Source organism: Lepidothrix coronata, unplaced genomic scaffold (assembly GCF_001604755.1).
Source record: "Lepidothrix coronata isolate B3197 unplaced genomic scaffold, Lepidothrix_coronata-1.0 Scaffold59, whole genome shotgun sequence".
In the NCBI taxonomy this organism is placed as follows: Eukaryota; Metazoa; Chordata; class Aves; order Passeriformes; family Pipridae; genus Lepidothrix; species Lepidothrix coronata.
The window spans coordinates 2,583,957-2,603,587 of record NW_016690239.1 but is presented as its reverse complement, the minus strand read 5'-3'; the positions used below and the strand labels follow the sequence as shown (position 1 = coordinate 2,603,587).

General features: G+C 37.7%; 2 protein-coding genes across 8 annotated transcripts in view; both read left to right on the top strand.

Annotated features, from left to right (window-relative positions):
* Positions 1 to 19,631, top strand: part of LOC108498458 (LIM zinc-binding domain-containing Nebulette) — a 254,776-nt gene that overhangs the window by 178,540 nt on the left and 56,605 nt on the right. The window lies entirely within an intron of this gene.
* The window catches only part of LOC108498457 (nebulette-like), a 106,435-nt gene that overhangs the window by 65,777 nt on the left and 21,027 nt on the right, over positions 1 to 19,631 (top strand). For all 5 annotated transcript variants that reach the window (XM_017817227.1, XM_017817226.1, XM_017817225.1 and 2 more), the window contains 5 exons: positions 4,401 to 4,502; positions 6,072 to 6,173; positions 12,865 to 12,972; positions 14,455 to 14,559; positions 19,104 to 19,211. In XM_017817227.1, coding sequence (XP_017672716.1) covers positions 4,401 to 4,502; positions 6,072 to 6,173; positions 12,865 to 12,972; positions 14,455 to 14,559; positions 19,104 to 19,211 — 525 coding nt within the window. The remainder of the gene's footprint in view (positions 1 to 4,400; positions 4,503 to 6,071; positions 6,174 to 12,864; positions 12,973 to 14,454; positions 14,560 to 19,103; positions 19,212 to 19,631) is intronic.

Sequence of the window (19,631 nt, the reverse complement as noted above, 5' to 3'; positions counted from 1 at the left end):
GCTGTGGATCACAGTTTTGTGTGTTCCATGCCCTGGTGCATCTCTGGGCATTATGAATAGTAAAACACTGTTAAATATTTGTACAGCAATTTAAACATTCTACTTGGTTAAAATTATGGGTTCTCCTCACAGCATTACGTGGTGTGAAATAAGGAAAGGGTTCTGATTTTACAAAGAAGAAAACTGCAATAGACTCATATGTGGACATTTAAAAGGCAGTTTGGAGATCTGAGGTTGGAGCTCTGGTGTCTTTTCTCTTTTCACTTTTAAAATGTTAGTTGACAGTTGGGCAAACTTTTGATGTATATGTATACACTTTCCACTCCACATAATGCCGGTAACAATAATTTATAAGTTTTACTCACCATCTAAATTTGAATATTTAAGAAGTCTATATTGTCCTAGGAGTAAGGTTTTTTACATGTTCAGGATATTGTGCAGTCACAATCTTCACACAAAAAAAGTACATTCTTTCTGATTAAACCAAATCTGCAGATCTTAAACCTGATGCACTTAAACACCATCAGTAACATACTCGAATGTTAATGTTTGTTTTGATGCAGACCATGTTAAAGTCAAGCTTCTCCTGGCTCTCTGTTCAGCATCTGCATTAGAAAAATCACCTTTGACTGAGTAACTTTCTGCTGACAGTGGTTGTCAACAGTGGGTCCCCCTGGACCGCTTCCAACTGGTGCTGAAAATGATGTTTACTCCCGATGTAATTGGGACCAATCAATTTTCAAGCCCATTACTGGAAAGGATGACTGCATCAATCTGTAATGGGCCAGAAATGTGTTTGTCTCTTCTACTCAAGCCGGAAAACAGTTTTCAACATCCTTTGAGTGGGAATCAGAAAAGCTGTTGCCTATGATGATTGTCACCAGCTAGTTATTTTCTTAGTGTTGATGGACCCCAAAGTGCAGATGAGAGAACAGGGGGCAGGGACACAGCTGACAGGCTATTAGTTAGTGGACTTACAGTTCTTAGAAAATACTAAGTGGGGACAAACAGTAAGAGACAAATTCTCATGCAGATAGGTGTGCCCAGCTTCTTGTTGACTTCTGTGCATGCATCTTAAGAGGACAAAATGTGTTCATAGCTGTTTGTGCATGTTCGAATAATTTATTACCTATAGCTTGGAATAGTTTTAATATCGGAAAAGGTGAGAAGATAAAAGATTGAAGGAAAGTTCTGAATCTCTTAAACCCAGGTTTGCTTGGCTCACCATGTAGAAGTTTCTCTTTGTTGACTGACAACCTGAGGTGTTTTACAGCATTTTAAGAAATCTGCTTATTTTATAGCATTGTAGTGCATTCCACTGGCACCATCATGAAAGGTGAAGCACGTTCAAGACCCTCAGCTGGAGTAAATAGATCAGCATGTTTATCCTTAGTGGACCTTGTGCCTTTTTATAAGAACTGCATGGTTGGCCCTAATAAAATCAGTCTAATTATGAGCAAGCCCTCAATATTTTCAATGCTTTGCAACAGCTAGTCACAATTCAGAGTATGTAATCACATTTGGGATTAAAGATGAGAAATGTCTTTTGTTCTGATTATAATTTTTAAAAAACATTCAAGTATGTAACCACTTTTTATTGTGAAATTGGGGTAGAAACCCACTTTAAATTTAGTTGGTATTTGTAATTTACTGTTTTCAACTTCAAAACTTGAGATGGTATTTTTTTTTTTTGATCCCTGCTTCTTTCTCACTTGCATTTCCAGCTGATTTGATGTAACTCTCCATTTAGGTCTTCCACTTCTGCTCTAAAGTTGTTGGTGTCTCAGTTATTTTTTACTATGCAAAGGCCAGTTGGAGCAGATTTTTTGTAAACCTGTGGTCCTCATGAAAAGGAGCAATTCTTGAGCCTCTGGCAATGTTTTTTGATAGGGCCTAAGCAACGCCTTGAAGTGAATATTGAATAAGGGCATTGTGTAATGCCTGGAAATTCCAGTCAGGGTATGAGCCTCTTGGTAAGAAGCTGAACCAACTCAGGAGAAAAGATGACCCCTTTCCTTCTGCTGTTACCTTTCTTTTGTTGCTTCTCCCCTCTTGTAGTCTTCTTCACTTTCCATCTTCTTGATGCCCATGGGTACACACACCAAGCTGGTTGCTTTACCCTGCCTACATCTGTTCTCCTGCTCTCTCAGAATAGCTCTGGTTTTAGTGTTCTAACATAGCACTATTAAAAAAAAAAATCACTAGACGGAACAGAATAGCAGCTGTGTAATAGAGGCCAGCACAGTGTCCCAATGGGAAAGGGTCAGCATCCAGGGATTGAGGTTATTCAGGAAATGGGAAACATATTTTTTCTTTCTTTGGCCTACCTCTGACAAACTACTGTTCTGCTGCATAACATTTTTATTCTCACCGGAGTATGACAAGCTGCAGAATGGAGCAAATATATATTGCAGACATTTGTAAAATGCTAGATGACTTTCTCTCCGACATAAGTAATAGGTATACTGGTTTAGGTGCAGGAAGAATAATAATTCACTCAGGGAAAGGTATAGCAATTGGCCTTGCATCTAGTATAATTGGAAATGGTGAAATATAAAGGACTGTTACTGTCTTATTTCTCCCCCCCTTTTTTCCTGAAATTAACCACAATCCATTATTTCATGTACTATATGATCATGTCATTTGGGAGCAATAAGTGACCACATTTCCTCAACTTCATCACCACTGTTCTTGATTCTCTGATGTGAAATTCACTATATTCCTAATTTCTATTTTGAGCACATATGCTGGCCTTTAATTTGCAATTTACATGGATGATAGGGTGCTATTCAGAAACCTGTTTCTGCTGCCTTTGTGGTTTTCACCTCACTTCATGTGGTCATTAGGATGAACAGCATATAATTAACTAAATTCGTGTAAAGTCCTGAATTGAAAATGCCTCTCTGGACATCTAGTTTCTTAAAAATATCTAAACATAACCAAAATAAATCTTCCACTGGTTTAAACCAGCTTTGAAAATCAACTTCTGTTTTCTAGGTATGTGATACTTTGGGCTGTATTCATCCAACCTATTTGTTTGTTTAATTTATCAGTGATTAAACTTGTGTGTCAGTCATGGCAGATTAAAAATTATAAGATCTATTTGTGGGCAAGCAGCCAACAGTGAAGCCTGTTTAGCTTGTCTACTTAGCTGAAGCCATATGGACGCAAAATTACTTTCCTGTTGCATGTAAAATATTTGCCAAAAAGAGCGTTTTTTTCTTTTCTTTTTGCAATAACATTTCTACAAATTATATTTGTTGCTGACTGCTGCAGCTTATGAGTTTGTTGCATTGTACTCAGAGTGAAATTTTACATTGAAAATAGGACCAGAGGTTATGATGAGAAGCTTCAAGCTGAGAACTTTCTTGCTGGTGAAATACTATCTTGAGAGGTTGATAAACTTTGTGAAGCAACAGAAGAAAACCTTAAAGATTTTCCAGTAAAACAGGAATTATTTTGATACTTTCTATTTCCTGGAAACTTTATTTTATGTTCTCAAACTTTTACCTGAAACATCAGTTAGTCAGACACTTTGAATACCAGGGATGATTTTCCTAATAATTCAGAATAATTAAATTAAGATGGCCCTTGGAAATTGGCTTAGATTGGCACATGTGCTACAGCAAGGAAAAAGTTCACAAACCCTGAAGAGGGAAAAGAAGAATAATTTGAGAGCTCTGTAATCTCCCTGAGGACTATGTTGTTCCTGTGATTGCTTTGCTAAATGGAGAATGTTTGAACTCTTCTACCTGTAGTTTAGCCTGCTGGCCAAAGGTTTCTGAGCCCACTCATTATAATAGTTGCTTTTGCACAAACAGAGATTCAGTCTTGTACTCAACATGCTGGAACACTCAGCCTTCTTGTTCCCATTATTGTGTAAAGGAGCAGATAAGTGGCGTTGTGGGGATGCTGAGGTAGAGTTGTATCCTTGAATTACGTGCCAGCTACATGGCTGTCTAGTATAGAGAAAGACATTCACTGTGGAAGCATTACAGTTTCTGTTCAGTGGAGCTGCAATCTGCTAGGCTGCAGTGCTCAGTAACAGAGGGGGGGGTTAGTTTATATTACAAAAGTGCAACATAGGAAAAAAAAGCTGTACTCTTAAAAATCCTCTGAAATTTAATGATAAAACCTAATATTTCAGTCTTTTCTACTATGCTTCTAGGCAAAACCATTTTTCATTTTCGTATTGTATTTTATGCTTCTGAATTTCTTCCTTACCCTGGTAACCTGTGTGTGGGTCTTACTATATAATCTCTGTCAAGCAGAACTGTGTTGGAATAAATTAGGAAGAGTTCTATTGAATTTGATGACTGAGTTGATAGGTCATTCAAAGCCTATTTATAAACTTCAAATATTTTTGTTTATTTTAAACAAAACTGTTTTTTGTTTGACAGGTATCCTATAAGAAGGATGTGCAAGATACTCATAGGTACACTGAAGTGCTGAACAGGCCAGACATAAAGATGGCAACTGAGATAACAAAGATAATAAGTGATGTATGTTCTCCTTTTACTCTATTTGTATGTTTTTAGACATGTAATTTTTTAATCCAATTTCAATCAGATTTTTTTAGAATGCTGCTGGAACTCTCCAATGTCATGAGCAGAAAACCTACAACCCCAAATCTGATAGGAGATTTGATTAAAAAAAATCAAACCCCAACAAAAAACCCCCCAGTGTTGCCTGATATTTTAGAAAATGAAGGATTTATCCTTTTTTGATGTTGACAGTATGATCTTAGCAATTATTGGTAACTGATCTAAAGAAAACATTGAAATTACTAAAGTTGGGTTTTTTTCACCTTTATTCATGATAACCGTTTTCAAAATAAATCATATGCTTGTATGCTATACTTCACTTCAGAAGACATGGCAAGCCTTTTTTTGCCTTGGTGCAAGAGAAGCTTGCATCCCAGGACTTTGCTTCCTTTTCCCATCTCAGCTGGCAGCGACAGGAAAATGTAATTCCCCTCTGTCCTTCTGAGAACTGCTTCTTGCATGGGGGCTCTAATTCCCCTCTCAAATTCTGTGACTGTGGCTAATGGACAGGTGAAGGAGCAGTTTGAGAAGCAGCAGTGTGTGATGCAGTTTAATATTTTCTTTTGACAAGTCAAACAATGTATATATTAAAAGCCCTGAGTCAAGCTTGTAAGTAACTGATAATAATTAAACGTGAGACTGACTAGGCACATATGGAGAGACAGTTTTGAGATCTGAGATACACCTTTTAATATTCAGGACTGTTTGAAAACCAGGAGCCCCTATTACACATTATGCTCAACATGCAAATTTACTAATTGCTGTTCAATCTCTCTTGAGTTAGAGTGGCTTTGGGACTTTTATTTCTCCCAGTCTGTTGTTTTGACGTGTCCTTGCTGATTCATAGTGCCTGAGTAATACAAGAAGCCTATTTTAGGCAATGGATAATTTAGTTTGTGGTATTGCAAAGCACCTATTGTTGATTCATCTGTGCTCTTTTCTAATGCATTGTGGGAAAAAATTGCAGCAATTTGCATGGAAGGCAGTTCAGCTGGAGGGATCACATAACACCAAGCTTGTGCGACTAATTCTGCGCTGCTACACCAGTGCAATCTCACTGACATCTAGCAAGATCACAGTGGTAAAACTGAGAGTGGAAGTTGACCTTACATTTCAGAAAAAGCTGCCCCTCAGCCTAGTTTTATTTCAAGACTACTTTCAGCTGCTACAAATAATCTTGCGTTAACGATAGACCCTGTCATAAGAAATGCTGAGCCACTGTAATTCATTCTGTCTTGATCAGGAGGACAATATTTCTCAGGCTGAAGCTGTGCATTTGGTTAAAGTTGAATTTTGTGAATGTTGTGCATTATGTTTTACAATAGGTAAATTTTATGTTGTTAAGAAGTTGAACCCTGAGAAGAGCTTTATTCAGAGCTGATCAGAATGGTAGGGTCAATATAGATCATTAAATGAGACTTTTTCAACTAGCTTTAATGCTTACACTTCTCTTGATAAAACGAAACCAAACATTTTATTAGTGATTCATATTCCTTTTTCTTTTTCTTTTTTTTTTTTTTTTTTAAGGCTGAGTACAAGAAAGGAAGGGGAGAGATGAATAAGGAGCCTGCTGTACTTGGAAGACCAGATTTTGAGCATGCCAAAGGAGTTTCAAAACTTTTAAGCCAAGTAAGATTCTCCCTCAATTTACAATGACTTCATTCAGATATCTCATTCCTAGTAATGCAAAGAAATATTTAGATTTTTAGATAATTATCTCTAATTGCTTGAGGATTATGTTCTCAAACCTTTCATATAGTATTGCGAGGACTGGTAAATTCAGGATTCTTAGGAAACCAAATACACATTTTTATGCAAAAATACAATGAACTTTGACTGTTACAACTCGTCTCTTGTGGAGATGGTGTATATTTATACAGATTATCTAGGATTTCTAAAATATTAACTGTACATAATTTAGAGGTAAATTTTACTACTTATTCAGTTTGAGTGGAACCTTACCCTGTGATTAATCCCACTGAAGTAACTGAGGTCTTTTGTGCAATTGCTTGCTAATGTGAGTAATGGGATCTGAATTTGGCCTGACATGTAAACTACCCGCCTTCCCTCCCTCTGAAACTGAACCTTTTATGTACTACTGTTATATATTAACCTCAAAAAAAAAAAAAAAAAGAAAAAAAGAAAAAAAAGAAAAAAAGGGAAAGGACAAATTACTTTAGTCCTTAATTAAAAAGAAAGCTGAAACAGAAATATTCCCTCTTCCTCTTAGTAGTTTTCTACGCATAAGATCTACACATAAGACTGTAGTACAGATCAGCCTTACATTGTAAGAACAGTTTTGACTGCTGACTTGTTTTTGTTTTTTTTTCTTTTTTTCCCTCCTTTTTTTTCTGAAGTAGTTCTTTAACGCTACCTTGCATAATCCTCACTAGTAATCCTGTCCAGCTACCCTTGGAGCTTTTGTAAACCCAGGAACAAATTCTGCCCTCCTGTGAGAGGAGGATAACATTCTTTGCTTGGAGAACGGTGTCTTAGCCTTCCCAGAGCTACAAAAAAACCCGAAGTATAAGCAGTGTATATACTAGAACAGTCTCAGCATCAGTGATGTGTAACAAATACTTGTGATTTGGCTAGATGCTAAAAGTCTAGAACTACCATAAAGTCAGAATAAAGTGTCATAGAGAACAAGCTGCAAAACAGTGTAGTCTGCAGGAAATTGAACTCCTTTTGCTGTTATCCTTAGATACCTGCTGCATGGTTTCCTCTTTCACACTGGACCGTCACAAACTCACTACACAAAGAGAAAAAGAAGGAAATAAATGGTTTTTATTGCTGAGTTGATGATATGTTCAGAATCAAAATGAATTTGTCTTTTCCAAATAGATTTCTGTCTTCCATTTTGTAATGGATCATGTACTCATTCCTCTGCTGATGGGCAAGTCTGCTAAGAGATTATTTTGTGTTTAGCATCGTGCAGGCTAGGAAGTCAACTAGTGCTTTCTAGAAAGAGGCAGTGTGATGCTGCTTAGACCTGGGTGTCACTTATAGGAAAGGGAGCTGTCTCTCATTTAGCAAACACCTTTAGTGGTTTTTAAAAGGGTTCATATCTAAATTTAGTGTGTAATGTCCTTTATTTCTACTCAATTACTGCCTAAACACTCCTTTCCTTACAGCCTATTTGAGAATCTAGTGGGCTGGCAGCTGCATGTTGTCGCAAATGGGACCAAACTGGATCCCTTTCCAACAGCCCTCTCCATCTGCCCAAGCCTAGTACCCATGAGATTGTGGCCAACAATCTCAACAAGCGAAAAATATCATCTGGATCATGGGGTCTTGCAAGCTGATGCTGAGCTAGCTGCATGGAAGGCTTCATCAATGCATGTTTTATCTCATTATTGTTAGCTGTGCTTTTTCTCTTGGACAATGCAAGCTGCATCTGCAAACACTTTTATAATAGAGTCTCTTAACTGCCAGAGACTGGGATGGCAGCAGTTCTAGTTGAGATCTTTCTGCAGAAGGCAGCATTTACTGTGCAATTTTAACTGCTTTAGAGAGTCCAAATAGTGCAGAAGGTGTGGCAGGAAGGGAGGAGCGGTTGACAAAATTATTATAAAATGTATAGCTTGTGGTGGTCCAAACTCTGCAGCCACTGGCCCTGGATCCTTCCTTGTCTTGTCGTCTCCTCAGTCTACACTGTTGTGACTAGTTGCAGTGTTTGTGATGGGGAAAGGGAGGCAGTGCTGACACTCTGCTGCCAGCCGTCTGCCTGCAGCAGCACGGAGGGTGTAAATACCGGGTGGCTCTTAGCAGCAGGGAGGTGCACTCAGCAATTCCCTCACCTCCTCTGAAGGGAATGCAGTGGCCATGAGTTGTCTAATGTTTCTATATATTATTTGAATCATTATAACACTTAGACACACTAATCATAAATCAAAAGCACAGAAAAATGAAGATGACCCCTGTGTCCAAAGAGCAGGGTGGTGGGGCAGGATGAAGAATGCACCTGTGCTGGAGGAGAGGAAGAGACCTAAATATGAGTCAGTCATGTCAGTCCTCTTCACGCAAGGATCGTGAAACAGTCTTGTAACAATTACAAGATTTAAAAAATAGTAAATTTAATGATCTCATTATTGTATCCAGACTTTCTGGCTTTTAGAGTTTCCATTTATTTCTCAGCAAATGGAAGGATTATAAACTTTTTGTGCTAAAGTAGATAATCTCCCATAATAGCATGAATCTATAAGCTGCGACATGCAGAGAAATATTAGTTATTTGACCCTCACAGTAAATTTGCAAAGTTGGCAATTCTGATGGATGTAATGGGAAGAGAAGATGATAACATGTTTTAATGTGGTGCATATGGGTAGGTAATTTAGGGAGTATAGAGAACAGGAGCAAGAAGAGGTCAGGCAGTGTGGGTGTAACTAAGGGAGAAAGCAATCAAGGCAAGCAGGAAAGCAAACAAAGCAAAGAAAATAGTGTTAATGTTTGACTGGCACTCAAGGCTTTACAAAAATCAGTGTTTTCCCTCTCTCTCTCCTTTTTTTCCTTTTTAATTTTTTATTTAACAAAGCTTTCGAAAACAACAGCAGCAAAAATAATAGCTCCCAGAACTAGTGTATTTACCCACAGCATGTGGTAACCCTTTTCTGTTGATTTTAGAGCAAATTTGAAACAGAAATAGCGTTAGCTCTGTGAAAACATGAAGCTTGTCAATTTGCTGAATATACATTGTATAATTTGGGCTTTTTTTTTTTTTATTAAAACAAGCACTTGTTTATGTACTCTTTATGTGTTTTATTAGCTTCTTCAAAGAGCTGCTGATATGATGTATTCCCCTTATGGTGTTCAATAACTGGTTTTAGAATGAATAATTTTGGATTTTCATATTTGTTGCTGTATCTGGTGCTTATTGTTTCAGGAATAAAATTGTTAAAGGTAGAATGTTTTTCAAAATGCACCTTCTCTGAGATTTTCAGTAACAACACAAAGAGCCTAGGATTTTCTTAATCTTTCTTTGCTTTAAACTCTGCTAGTGCTTTTAGCTATGAATATTTCAATTTTGCTATTTGTTTATGTGACATTTCCTTCAATATATTTTTGTTCTAACAGGTTTTTCCTTTTTTAAAGACGTTTTCATATGGTCATGAGGAAGTGCTTTAGCTGTGTCTGCTTCATCCTGGGATCCCAGTGGTTGAATGATTCAATTTTTGTAGTTTCTTTGTAAATCTGAACAGTGGGTGATGTCATCCACTTCTGAAACTGAACACTCCCTGTGTGAACAGCTTTGAACTACAGATTTGATTTAGGAATGTTGCTGCTAAGCTTCAAAAGACACTGCTCTGTCCAGCTGCAATTTTGACTTTTATAGGTTTTGTGCAAGGCTGATGAGAACTTTGTTTATCCAGGCCTTATTTAATTCCAGTTTGGTTTTTCAGGGATGTTGTTGTGTTAAAAGCCTGCAGAGTCTGCTCTTTCTTATGCAACCACTAAAGAGCAAGCTCCATGCATTTCTTTTAAATTAGCACCCACTACATAATCTCTAAAAAAATAAACAAACTTAAGACTTTAATGAAGATGGTAAATAAGTAACCATCTTTTTAAGCCCTCATTAAATTAAACTCTCAGTTAATGATGAAATTGGAAGATAAGTGTCCACTAACAACTGTCAATTCTACTCCCACTTGTTTGCTCTTCCACCATATTACAACATTGTTAAGACCTTCCCCCTTCAGATGGTTTAGAAATCACATGAAGTGTTTTTCTTCATTGTTTTTATTCAGAACCCTTTCTCTTTATAAACTGCATTCATAACTTCATCCTGTTCAAAAGAAGGATAAATACCGGGTGTGTTCTTTCACCGTGACTCATCTTCTTTCTTTATCTTCTCCCACCCCACGCTTCCTTTCAAAAAGGGGAAAGAAACAAGAAAATGTTGATAAAAGAGAAAGTGGATGTCTGTCTAGCTTTCAATGAGACAAACACCCTATGACAAGTCAGTTAAATGACTGCTGGAAGTGCTCTGGAGGTGCTGCCGGGGTCGTTGGTTATCACTGTGTATCCTCCATTTTGCTCCAGAGCGACCTGTGCCATGGTGCAGGGGAGCCAATAAGCTGAGCAGCCAGAGGAGGCAGCAGGGCCTGGAGTTACCAAGACAGCCCTCACCGCAACAGGAACATTTACAGTTATATTGTTTGGGGTATCCTTAAATTTGGGACCTTCCTGCACTTTGGCATCAGGACACACGGCCCTGAAGGCACGGCAAACATCCTGAAGACTGGATTCACTGGCCCCCCTCTTTCCTACATTAGCAGCAATGTGATCTGAAGTGACATGAAAGAGGAAACTCTAGATTGAAATGCATTGCTAAAAAAATTTTTTTTAAAAGGTGGCATGAAACATCTGCTGCTGGGAGATGGCAAACTAGTTGTGAGGACAGGTCGCCTTAACACCAATGCTCTCCCATTTAACAAGAATCTCAAGGACCAAGATATTTGGTATGTGTGTACTGTTTGTGGCCATTTGTTGGCCGGGCAGAAGGCAGCCTGCAGGAGCTGGATATTTGAAGTCTTGTGCATGATATGGTTATGAAATGAATAAATGAGTAAAACACAATTTTGCTTGCCGTGCTGACTTGATCCCTGGTTTCAGAGGCTTTTTGAATAACATATTCCAGCACTGCCTGATTTTCATTAGAAGGCAAGTTTTGGATACACCTTTTAAAAGAGAAAAGTCCTCTGATTTATTCCTTCATTGCTCATACAGACCATGGATTTGCCTTTGTCTTTGTATTCAGATATATGCTTTTGCACTTGATCCAAAGCCAAGGCAAATATCAAACAATATGAACCAGATGAATCTACCAGAAGGCAATAGATACTCTCTTCTAGAGCTAGTGTGAAAGATTATGAAGTGCATCATGTGTTCAGATAAAGTTTCTCTTTAAAAGTAACAGTGTTTTAGAATTTCCTTCCTTAGAAGAATTAACCTAAGTACTGGAATGATGAAATAGTTCTTGAACATACGCAGCTAATTTCTGTTTGGGTGGCTTAGTTTTGTTTTCTTGTTATCCTGATTAATTAAATATTGGGCATTGTGACTAATGATAATGAGGTTGTATAAGCTTAACCATGTTGAGGGTCTTTTGAGGTAAGGAAGAACTAAAAAGGAAAAAAAATCACTCTTCCCACAACTAAAGCTGAGAAAAAAATAATTTTTGAAGGAGATTGTTTGAGGTGGTTTAACCACTTTATTAGACATTCATGTGGGAATAGAGAAAAAAGGAGAAGGGAAAAAGCCGTGTATTTATTTAATGCAGAGCGTGGTAAATTATAATGGATGTTGCATAGGCTCAGATATCAGGTGTCTGACTAACATTCATGAAAGCAGCATAATTCAGACTGAACTTTATTCTCCTCCATTATGCCCAGCTGTTGGAAAGAAGCAAACATGTGTGCATAGTCTCCAAATGTTTGATGGTAACGCACAAAGGGGGCAAAGGAGGGAGATACACTATTTGTTCAATTTTATATTATCAGATTCTGAATTCAGTTTTCAGCATGTTTTATGGAATTTTTGTGATGGAATTGCTTTTAATGCTGTTGTCTCAATATTTATATATTGCTCATTTCCTCTTACGTGTGTTGTCATTCCCCCTTTTTCTTTTGAATAAGAAGAAAAGAGAGTGAAAGTCGTGGCAGACAGGCATTTAATTATACTTTCTAGCACTGTAATGAGGTGGGCATTGTCCCCAGGAAAAGGCTGTACTACAGAGAGATTCCTCAGCGTCTCATGGGAAATTTCTGGTGGAATCAAAAATAGACCTGGGGGCTCTGGTGACAGTCTAACAGCATGACTGACACGTGGACCTGGTGGTGGGAAGACAGCTGAGTGGGACGTTTGATTCGGACTTCCCACTTTCAAGTGGTTGAAAAATTCACAAATGATTTGTTTTATAAATTTTACAATTTATTCATCTTAGAATTTATTTTTTTTTTTATGTTAGATACAAATTGAATGATTCTCAGTGAGGAGATTATCACTGCTAGTCGAACAGTTCTGGTTTATTTGATTGCTCAGGTGAATCATATGGTTTTAGTTCTGTTTTCTTTTTATAAATCCTTCAGTGCCAGTAATTGCATATGACAATCTTAAAATTTTAGTAAAATTGGATACATAAAACTTGTTTTGAAACCAACACAAGACAGTCACAGGTGTGGCTAAACTGAGCTTTTTTAAAGATTGTTTAAAGATTTATGAATAAGCCAATTGGCTTCAATAAGTGTCTTTGTAGTCTGAATTCTCTGTGCCTTTTTTAAGTGCTATGTGTTAATATTAGACATATTTGTTCTGGTGAAAGGTGAAATACAAAGAGCAGTTCAGTAAGGAAATGAAGAGTCACCAGTACAATCCTCTTGACAGTGCTTCCTTCAAGCAAGCAAAGATTGCATCCACCTTGGCAAGTGATGTAAGTTAATTGGCTTTGTATTTTACATGCATTTACATCCTGAATAACCTAACATTTGTTCACAAGTAGAATTTCTTTTGTCATCTTATGAGTTAGTCTGAGCTGCAGTCTCTGCTATGCAGTGTGTAGCAGGTACAGCATGTTATCCATTTCTTCCTCCACTTCTGACAGAGGGCTTACAGAGTTTTTCATAACCATTTTAGATGAGATTCATCTTGCTTAATTTTGTGTGTTCAAAGGCATGAGTGCTTATTGCCCTGTACTTGGTCCCTTTGTTTTCAGGAAAGAAATAAACAGGTCTAGAGGGAAATTCTCACCTGTTGTAGGTGCCTGTCTTTGAGGAGTGAAGGAGGTTGCATGAGCAGTTCAAATTTGGATGTCTGTCTTTGAGACTTCATTCTGCTGGTTGATCTTCTCAGTAGTTTTAGAATATATAGCAGTCACTATGTTGAGCAATGGGTGTCTGCTGCTGGAGCCAGACTGGAGAAAACCTCTATATAGAGTGATAATGCTGTTGGGATGATATATTTAAAAGTGTGTCTAATGCTAAAAATGTGAGCTCTTCTTTGAGGCTGTAATCCCAGATAGCGAAGAGTAGTAGTTTGGCATTTCCAAAGTATGGGGCACCATGCAATGGGAACAGGAGAGACCGGCTCTGGGAAGGGTACAGTAGAATATGTAATTGTTTCCAAAATCTACATATGAAGTAAACAATTAATTGAATTAATTAATATTGTAAGAAATGTGCAAATTAAATATAATAGATTTAGAGTCTGCCTAAATTAGTGAAGAATACATATGTGGAGGTATTAGTTTAAAAGATTTTTCATCCAAGATAGGTAAGGTGGCTAGTTTTCTTCCTGTAAAGGTGGGCATCCAGCTATGAGAAGTATGGAAAATCCTACTGTAGGCTGATAGGAAGTTATCTTCTCCTTCTTCATTAAGTGATTATCTTTTGCCTTATGCCATGATATTACTTATATTTGCTGAAAGCAATCTGCTTTAGATAAAAGATCCAGGAGCACTTCCCTTTTACTTCTATATATACAACCTTTTAAATTAGACAGTTAGCGTAATGCCTGAAGCAGGAGAAAAAGAATAAGAATTAATGGTGTTTAAAATGAATAGACTCAAAGTATTGAGGAAGATCATCTTGATTTAAGTGGGGGGTGAGAGGGGAGGGGAGAGGAAAAAGGAAAAAAAAATTCTAGTCTGAAAAGTCATACAAAGTGTGATTTTGTTGAAAGTGTCCTTTTTGGAGGAAAAGTTTGAGTAGTTCCTAAGTACTTCCTCTGCAGAATGAATCCTATACTGATTTTTCCTTTTCTTCCAAATAACAGTAGATGACCACCATCTAGTGGCTGGTACAGATTGCTCAGGCAAGCACTTAATGCTTTCTGTTTCTGGATGGCGACACTGTAATACAAATCTGTGAAATATTTTGTTAATCTTTAGTTTGCATAACCTGAATTCTCTTTCCAGGTGAATTACAAGAAAGATTTGGAAAGCCTACATGAACCAGCGTCTGATCTACCAAATCTGCTATATTTAAACCATGCTTTAAATATCAGCAAAATGCACAGTGATGTAAGTTGCCTTTTTAATAATGACCTGAAAGATAAATGTAGTAAGGAATGTAGTATGTATAGTCACTCTAGGAAACAAAAATTTTTGGTACTTGCTTCATGGTCTCATATGTAGTAGACTCATATCATGGCTAGGCTTTGCGAACGAAGATTTGGGAAGGGCTCTATCCACATTTGTTACAAGCGCGCTGGTGGCTAAAAAGGCCAATACGAGATAGACGTGTCCGATTGCAAAAGGCACAGCAGAAAGACTCCTTAGGTGGTATATTCTGCAAGCCACGATTCTTTCTGTGTTGTCTTTTCTCCTCGAGAGTGATCCTGCGTGCAATCTCAAAGGCATCAGCAGCGTTATAGATGGTGTGTCTCCAGACCTCCCGATTGGAGGCCAGAGTAGACCAGTGATGTTGATCAATCTGGCCAAGACTAGAGTATTGTAATTATAGTAGATGAGGGATGAAAAGCTGGTTTTTAGGAAGACATATTTCAATTATTAGAATGAACAGTATACTATGGAAGAATCACACAGACTTCTGATATTGAGTGTTTATTCTTATATGTCTGAAACCTTGTCTGTTTTTAAACTTTGTTCTAAGGTACTTCTTTCCTTGCAAATCTTGTTTTGTCTAAGATCTTGCTTTCATCTGCAAATGTCTGTACAGAAGGGGGCATTATGCTAGTTTAGTATTTGGACTTCTTTCATGAACAGCCTCTCGAGTGCTATCTTCCCTTACAGTTTCTCTACCTAAACCTTTTTTCCCTCCTAAATGTCTGAGGCTTCCTACACCAGGTCAGAATAGGCACATGCTGCATTCTGACATGTAACGAGACAAGTCTCTTGATGGGGCTGGTGGTCTGACGTATGATAGCGGTGGGGGTTGAAGTAGGAAGGACGAGCTAGGAAATCCCTGGCTTCTCTACCATGATAAAGCTTCTCTCCCACTCTAAGAGCACCTATGATGCATGTATGGTGCCTGTAGGCTGGTTAACTGCATTTGTCATCTTTACTCCTGAAACCACAGAAGTCCTGCAGAACTGCTGTGGAGAGGCATGAGTGGGTAGTGTTGGGAAGGAAGATTGCTCTACGGCGGCAGGAGTTGAGCAGATTTCAAGACAGATTTGTCATCTTATCTCTAATGAGATAGAAACCTGGACCTTCCCTTAAGCAGATCATGTCTTGCAAAATTTATTTCTTTCTTTTACCCAGGAAGGGTTGATTCATAATGTCCATAGGCTGGTCTGAGGACTCTGTAATACTAAGTCTCTGATTTTTGCATTGTCCAGATGCTGATGGGTATTTTTTCTTGCTACGAGCAGGAAGCAGAATGCTTTGCCAATCCTTAATCTCTCCACTGTCTTCTGCAGAAATCCTGTTTTCACAATCCTTCTCAGATTTGACCTCCCCATGTCATCGCTTTGATTTTAAAATGGTTAGTCTTCTGCCTTTTCCCCTGCTTTTCCAGTACCTTCCTTGTGTTCTCCTCCTTGTCTCTCCACAGCTCATACCAAATCTGTCTTGAAATCTGCTTCCATTGTATGAAACAGTCTTCCTGACTGTACTGTTGACTGATTTCCAACGACTGATCATATGGTCTGTTTTTTTTTCCTTCTGAAACACAGAGCTGCTTGCTAATTGCCCAGTTTTGCTGTTTCCCTGCAGTATACCTTTCTCCATTGAACTTTGTGCTTCTCATTATCTTTTGCATAACATAGCTACACCTGCACCGATGCGACAGATTGAAACCTGTATGGTTAATTAAACTCATAAATTAATCTGGTTGACTGAATGAATGGGTTTGCTGATTGACCTAGAGTGTAGGAGTGTGTGCAAAACTTTATGAAGCACATATACTGTAATATCAATGCAAGGCTGTTATACAAGTCAACTTCCATGGAAATAAATTCCATCAGTTAAGAGGAAAGGTTGATAAGCATTTTTGGACACAGATAGGCTGATTTTGACAGGCTGAACTCATCCTGTTTTTATTATTTTGATAAGGAAGAGAATTCACAAGATGGAATTTTCCCCTCATACAGTATTGTCCTGGTTTCAGTTGGGATAGAGTTACTTTTCTTCCTGGTAGCTGGTATAGTGCTGTGTTTTGGATTTAAGATGAAAATAATGTTGATAACAATTTGGTTGTTAACCAAACACTGATGTTTGATTATTGCTGGGCAGTGCTTACCCTAAGTCAAGAACTTTTCAGCTTCTCATGCAGCCCTACCATTGAGGTGTCTGGGAGTGCATGAGATGCTGAGAGAGGATACAGCCAGGACAGCTGACCCACACTGGCCAAAGGGATATTGCACACCATGTGGTGTCATACTCAGCATATAAACTTGGGGGAAGCTGACTGGGAGCTGCTGCTTGGGAACAGGCTGAGCATTGGTCAGTCAGTGATGAACAATTTTTTTTCATTTGTGTCACTTGTTTTTTCTTGATATTTTCTTTATCTCTCTTTTTGTTATTTTTCTTTTACTATCTATTTATTATCAGGATGATAAATTTTTATTTTATTTCAGTTATTGAACTGTTCTTATCTCAATCTATGAGTTTTATTATTTTTACCCTTCTGATTCTCTCACCCATCCCATTGGGCAAAGTGCATGAGCAGCAGTGTGAGGCTTAGTTGCTGGCTATAGTTAAACCATGGTAGATATACATGTAGCATAAGCTATGGAGACATAAAATTTAACACTTTGATATATATATAACAGCTAGTTTATTGCTTTTCACATTCTAAATCTGTGCCTGTTTTAGAGACTTTGAGATGCTAATCACCTACAGTCTAAAAAAAGGTGAACTTAGATGTATTTCATTTTATGGAACAGGGTGAATAAATAAAACTTAAGCGACTGAATCTAGTGCTTGTAGCTTAATGTAGCAAGAGGTTATGAGATTTACCTAATTTGATTTTATAGAATTATTTTTTTATTTTGTTCCATTAGTTGAGGAATGGAGTAAAGGTATGAAATCACTGTCTGTAGGTGGAGATAGTTTTCGTTTTTTCCACTACAGAAGTGATTTTGTTGTGTGACATTTATAATTCTTTCCACTAGGAGGCAAACCCAGACTGTCATATGTGTTCCTTTGCACGTCAAATGTAAACAATAACGTTTATTTTCTATCGAACATAAAAATTTGACTTTTGGATTACCTTGGTAAGCATTTTCTCTAAGAATGTACAAGAGTTGTTTTTTATTGTATCCTTTCTTCATTTCATCACAATATTTTAAATTCAAATTTGTCAGAACTCCTGAGTTGGGAGGCCTAAAATGTAGTTTCTTCTATGCTCTTTCTTCCATACTTATTTTAAATGGTATTTAAATTCCAAAACCTTCTGGATTTTGTTGATGAAAACATTCTTGGATATTTTTTATTTCAATTTGAATATAAGAAATCATTTAAGCAAAGCAAGGGCTTCTATCATTTCACCCTGGGTACTACTGAACAAATCCATCACAAAGCAAATGCAGTGCTTCAAAGTCAGGAATACACAACCGCAAACACATCTTGCAAAGAGAAAAATGCAGCATTCTAATAGTGATTAAATCAGTCACAAAACTGCGTGACAGATTACAGTGATGTACAGTGCATAGTCAGTCAGAAGCACCCCATGAGAAGAGAGGAGAGCGTTTTTGCAGGACCCAAACCTAATGCAGAAGCCTGACAGAGAAAGAGAAATTCAGACATCACTGTTTTTGAAGAGAAAAATAAATTAAAATGACATTACTCTTTATGAATATAATATTTTGATTTGTAGCTATTTGCTTTCTTTTAAGGCTTGTGTAGAATACTCCATCATACTGCACAATGATTGTTTGAGATAAGTAATGTGTTTGCCCGTCTTAATCAAAAGAGGGTGAATGAATGAGTTCAGAAGGCTTCTCCAGGTTTCCAAACAGAGTGTATTTGCTTTGCGAGTTAGCATAAAGTCATAAGTTGATGTCTTAACCCTGTGTCCTTCATTGTGATTTTACTGCTAGCTTTAAGGTCATGGTCCCTAGTAGCTGTGAGGGGAATGTTGGTGCAAGACCGGACCCTACTGAGGCATTAGTTTTCCTTCCCTTCTCCCTCCCACAGGTACAAACAAAAATGCATTTGAGAGTGGTGCTCCTGAACCTGAAGCAAAGACCTGTGGGGCCTGGCTGTGAAACAAAATTTTGTTGTTGTTACAGTAAATGTGTTGTTTTATGGGAAACATGGCAGGGGATCCTTATTAAAAAGCTGCCAACTGTTCAGACATAGGTCATTTGGCCAAAATCATGCAATTAGTTTAAGGATTGTGATTGATGCTCCTCACTCCTGCTGTCTTCAAAGCTCACAATTGTTAGGTTTGACAATTTGAAGAAAAGGAATAAATGACTCCAGAAAACAAATTACCTTATCCAGCTGCCCTGTTTCTTCAACAGGTTAAATTTGGGAGGAGTCTTCCAACTCGAAACTTCCAAGGAGTATGGCTAAGACAGGATTTGTCTGTTGCTGAGGCAAGCAATCAGATCTCACATTCTGTCAGCTGCTAACAGACTTTGTTTTAATTTTCCTAGGTCAAGTACAAAGAGAATTATGAGAAAGCTAAAGGCAGATCAATGCTGGAGTTTGTGGATACACCAATGTATCAAGTTTCAAAAGAGGCTCAAAAGATGCAAAGTGAGGTCAGTAAAAATGTGTGCCTGAAGACGTAAAAGTTAGATCAACAGAGAAGTTAGCAGACATCTTGTACTCAGGTTAAGAAAATGTATGAAGCAGAGTGTAAATTTAGGATATGGTAGAATTATACTGTGTAGTTATCTCTGCTATTCTATAATTCAGTTCTTCCTTCAAATTTGTTTTTTTCTCAAAAGGCCATTGGTGCTAACACTAGACAGAGGTTGTCTGTAGCATCATATAATTGAGAAGAAGCTCAAGAGGTCATCTAGATCAGAGATTACTAATTTTTTAACTTTTCCCTTTAATTCTGTCATTAGTGAGGGATGGTTCTCACATGTGAGTAAGTGAAGCCACAGAACCCAGACCAACCCCATGCCTTAACTGAAACATGCTCCTCAGCAATGGGGAAGGAGTGTTCCAGAACA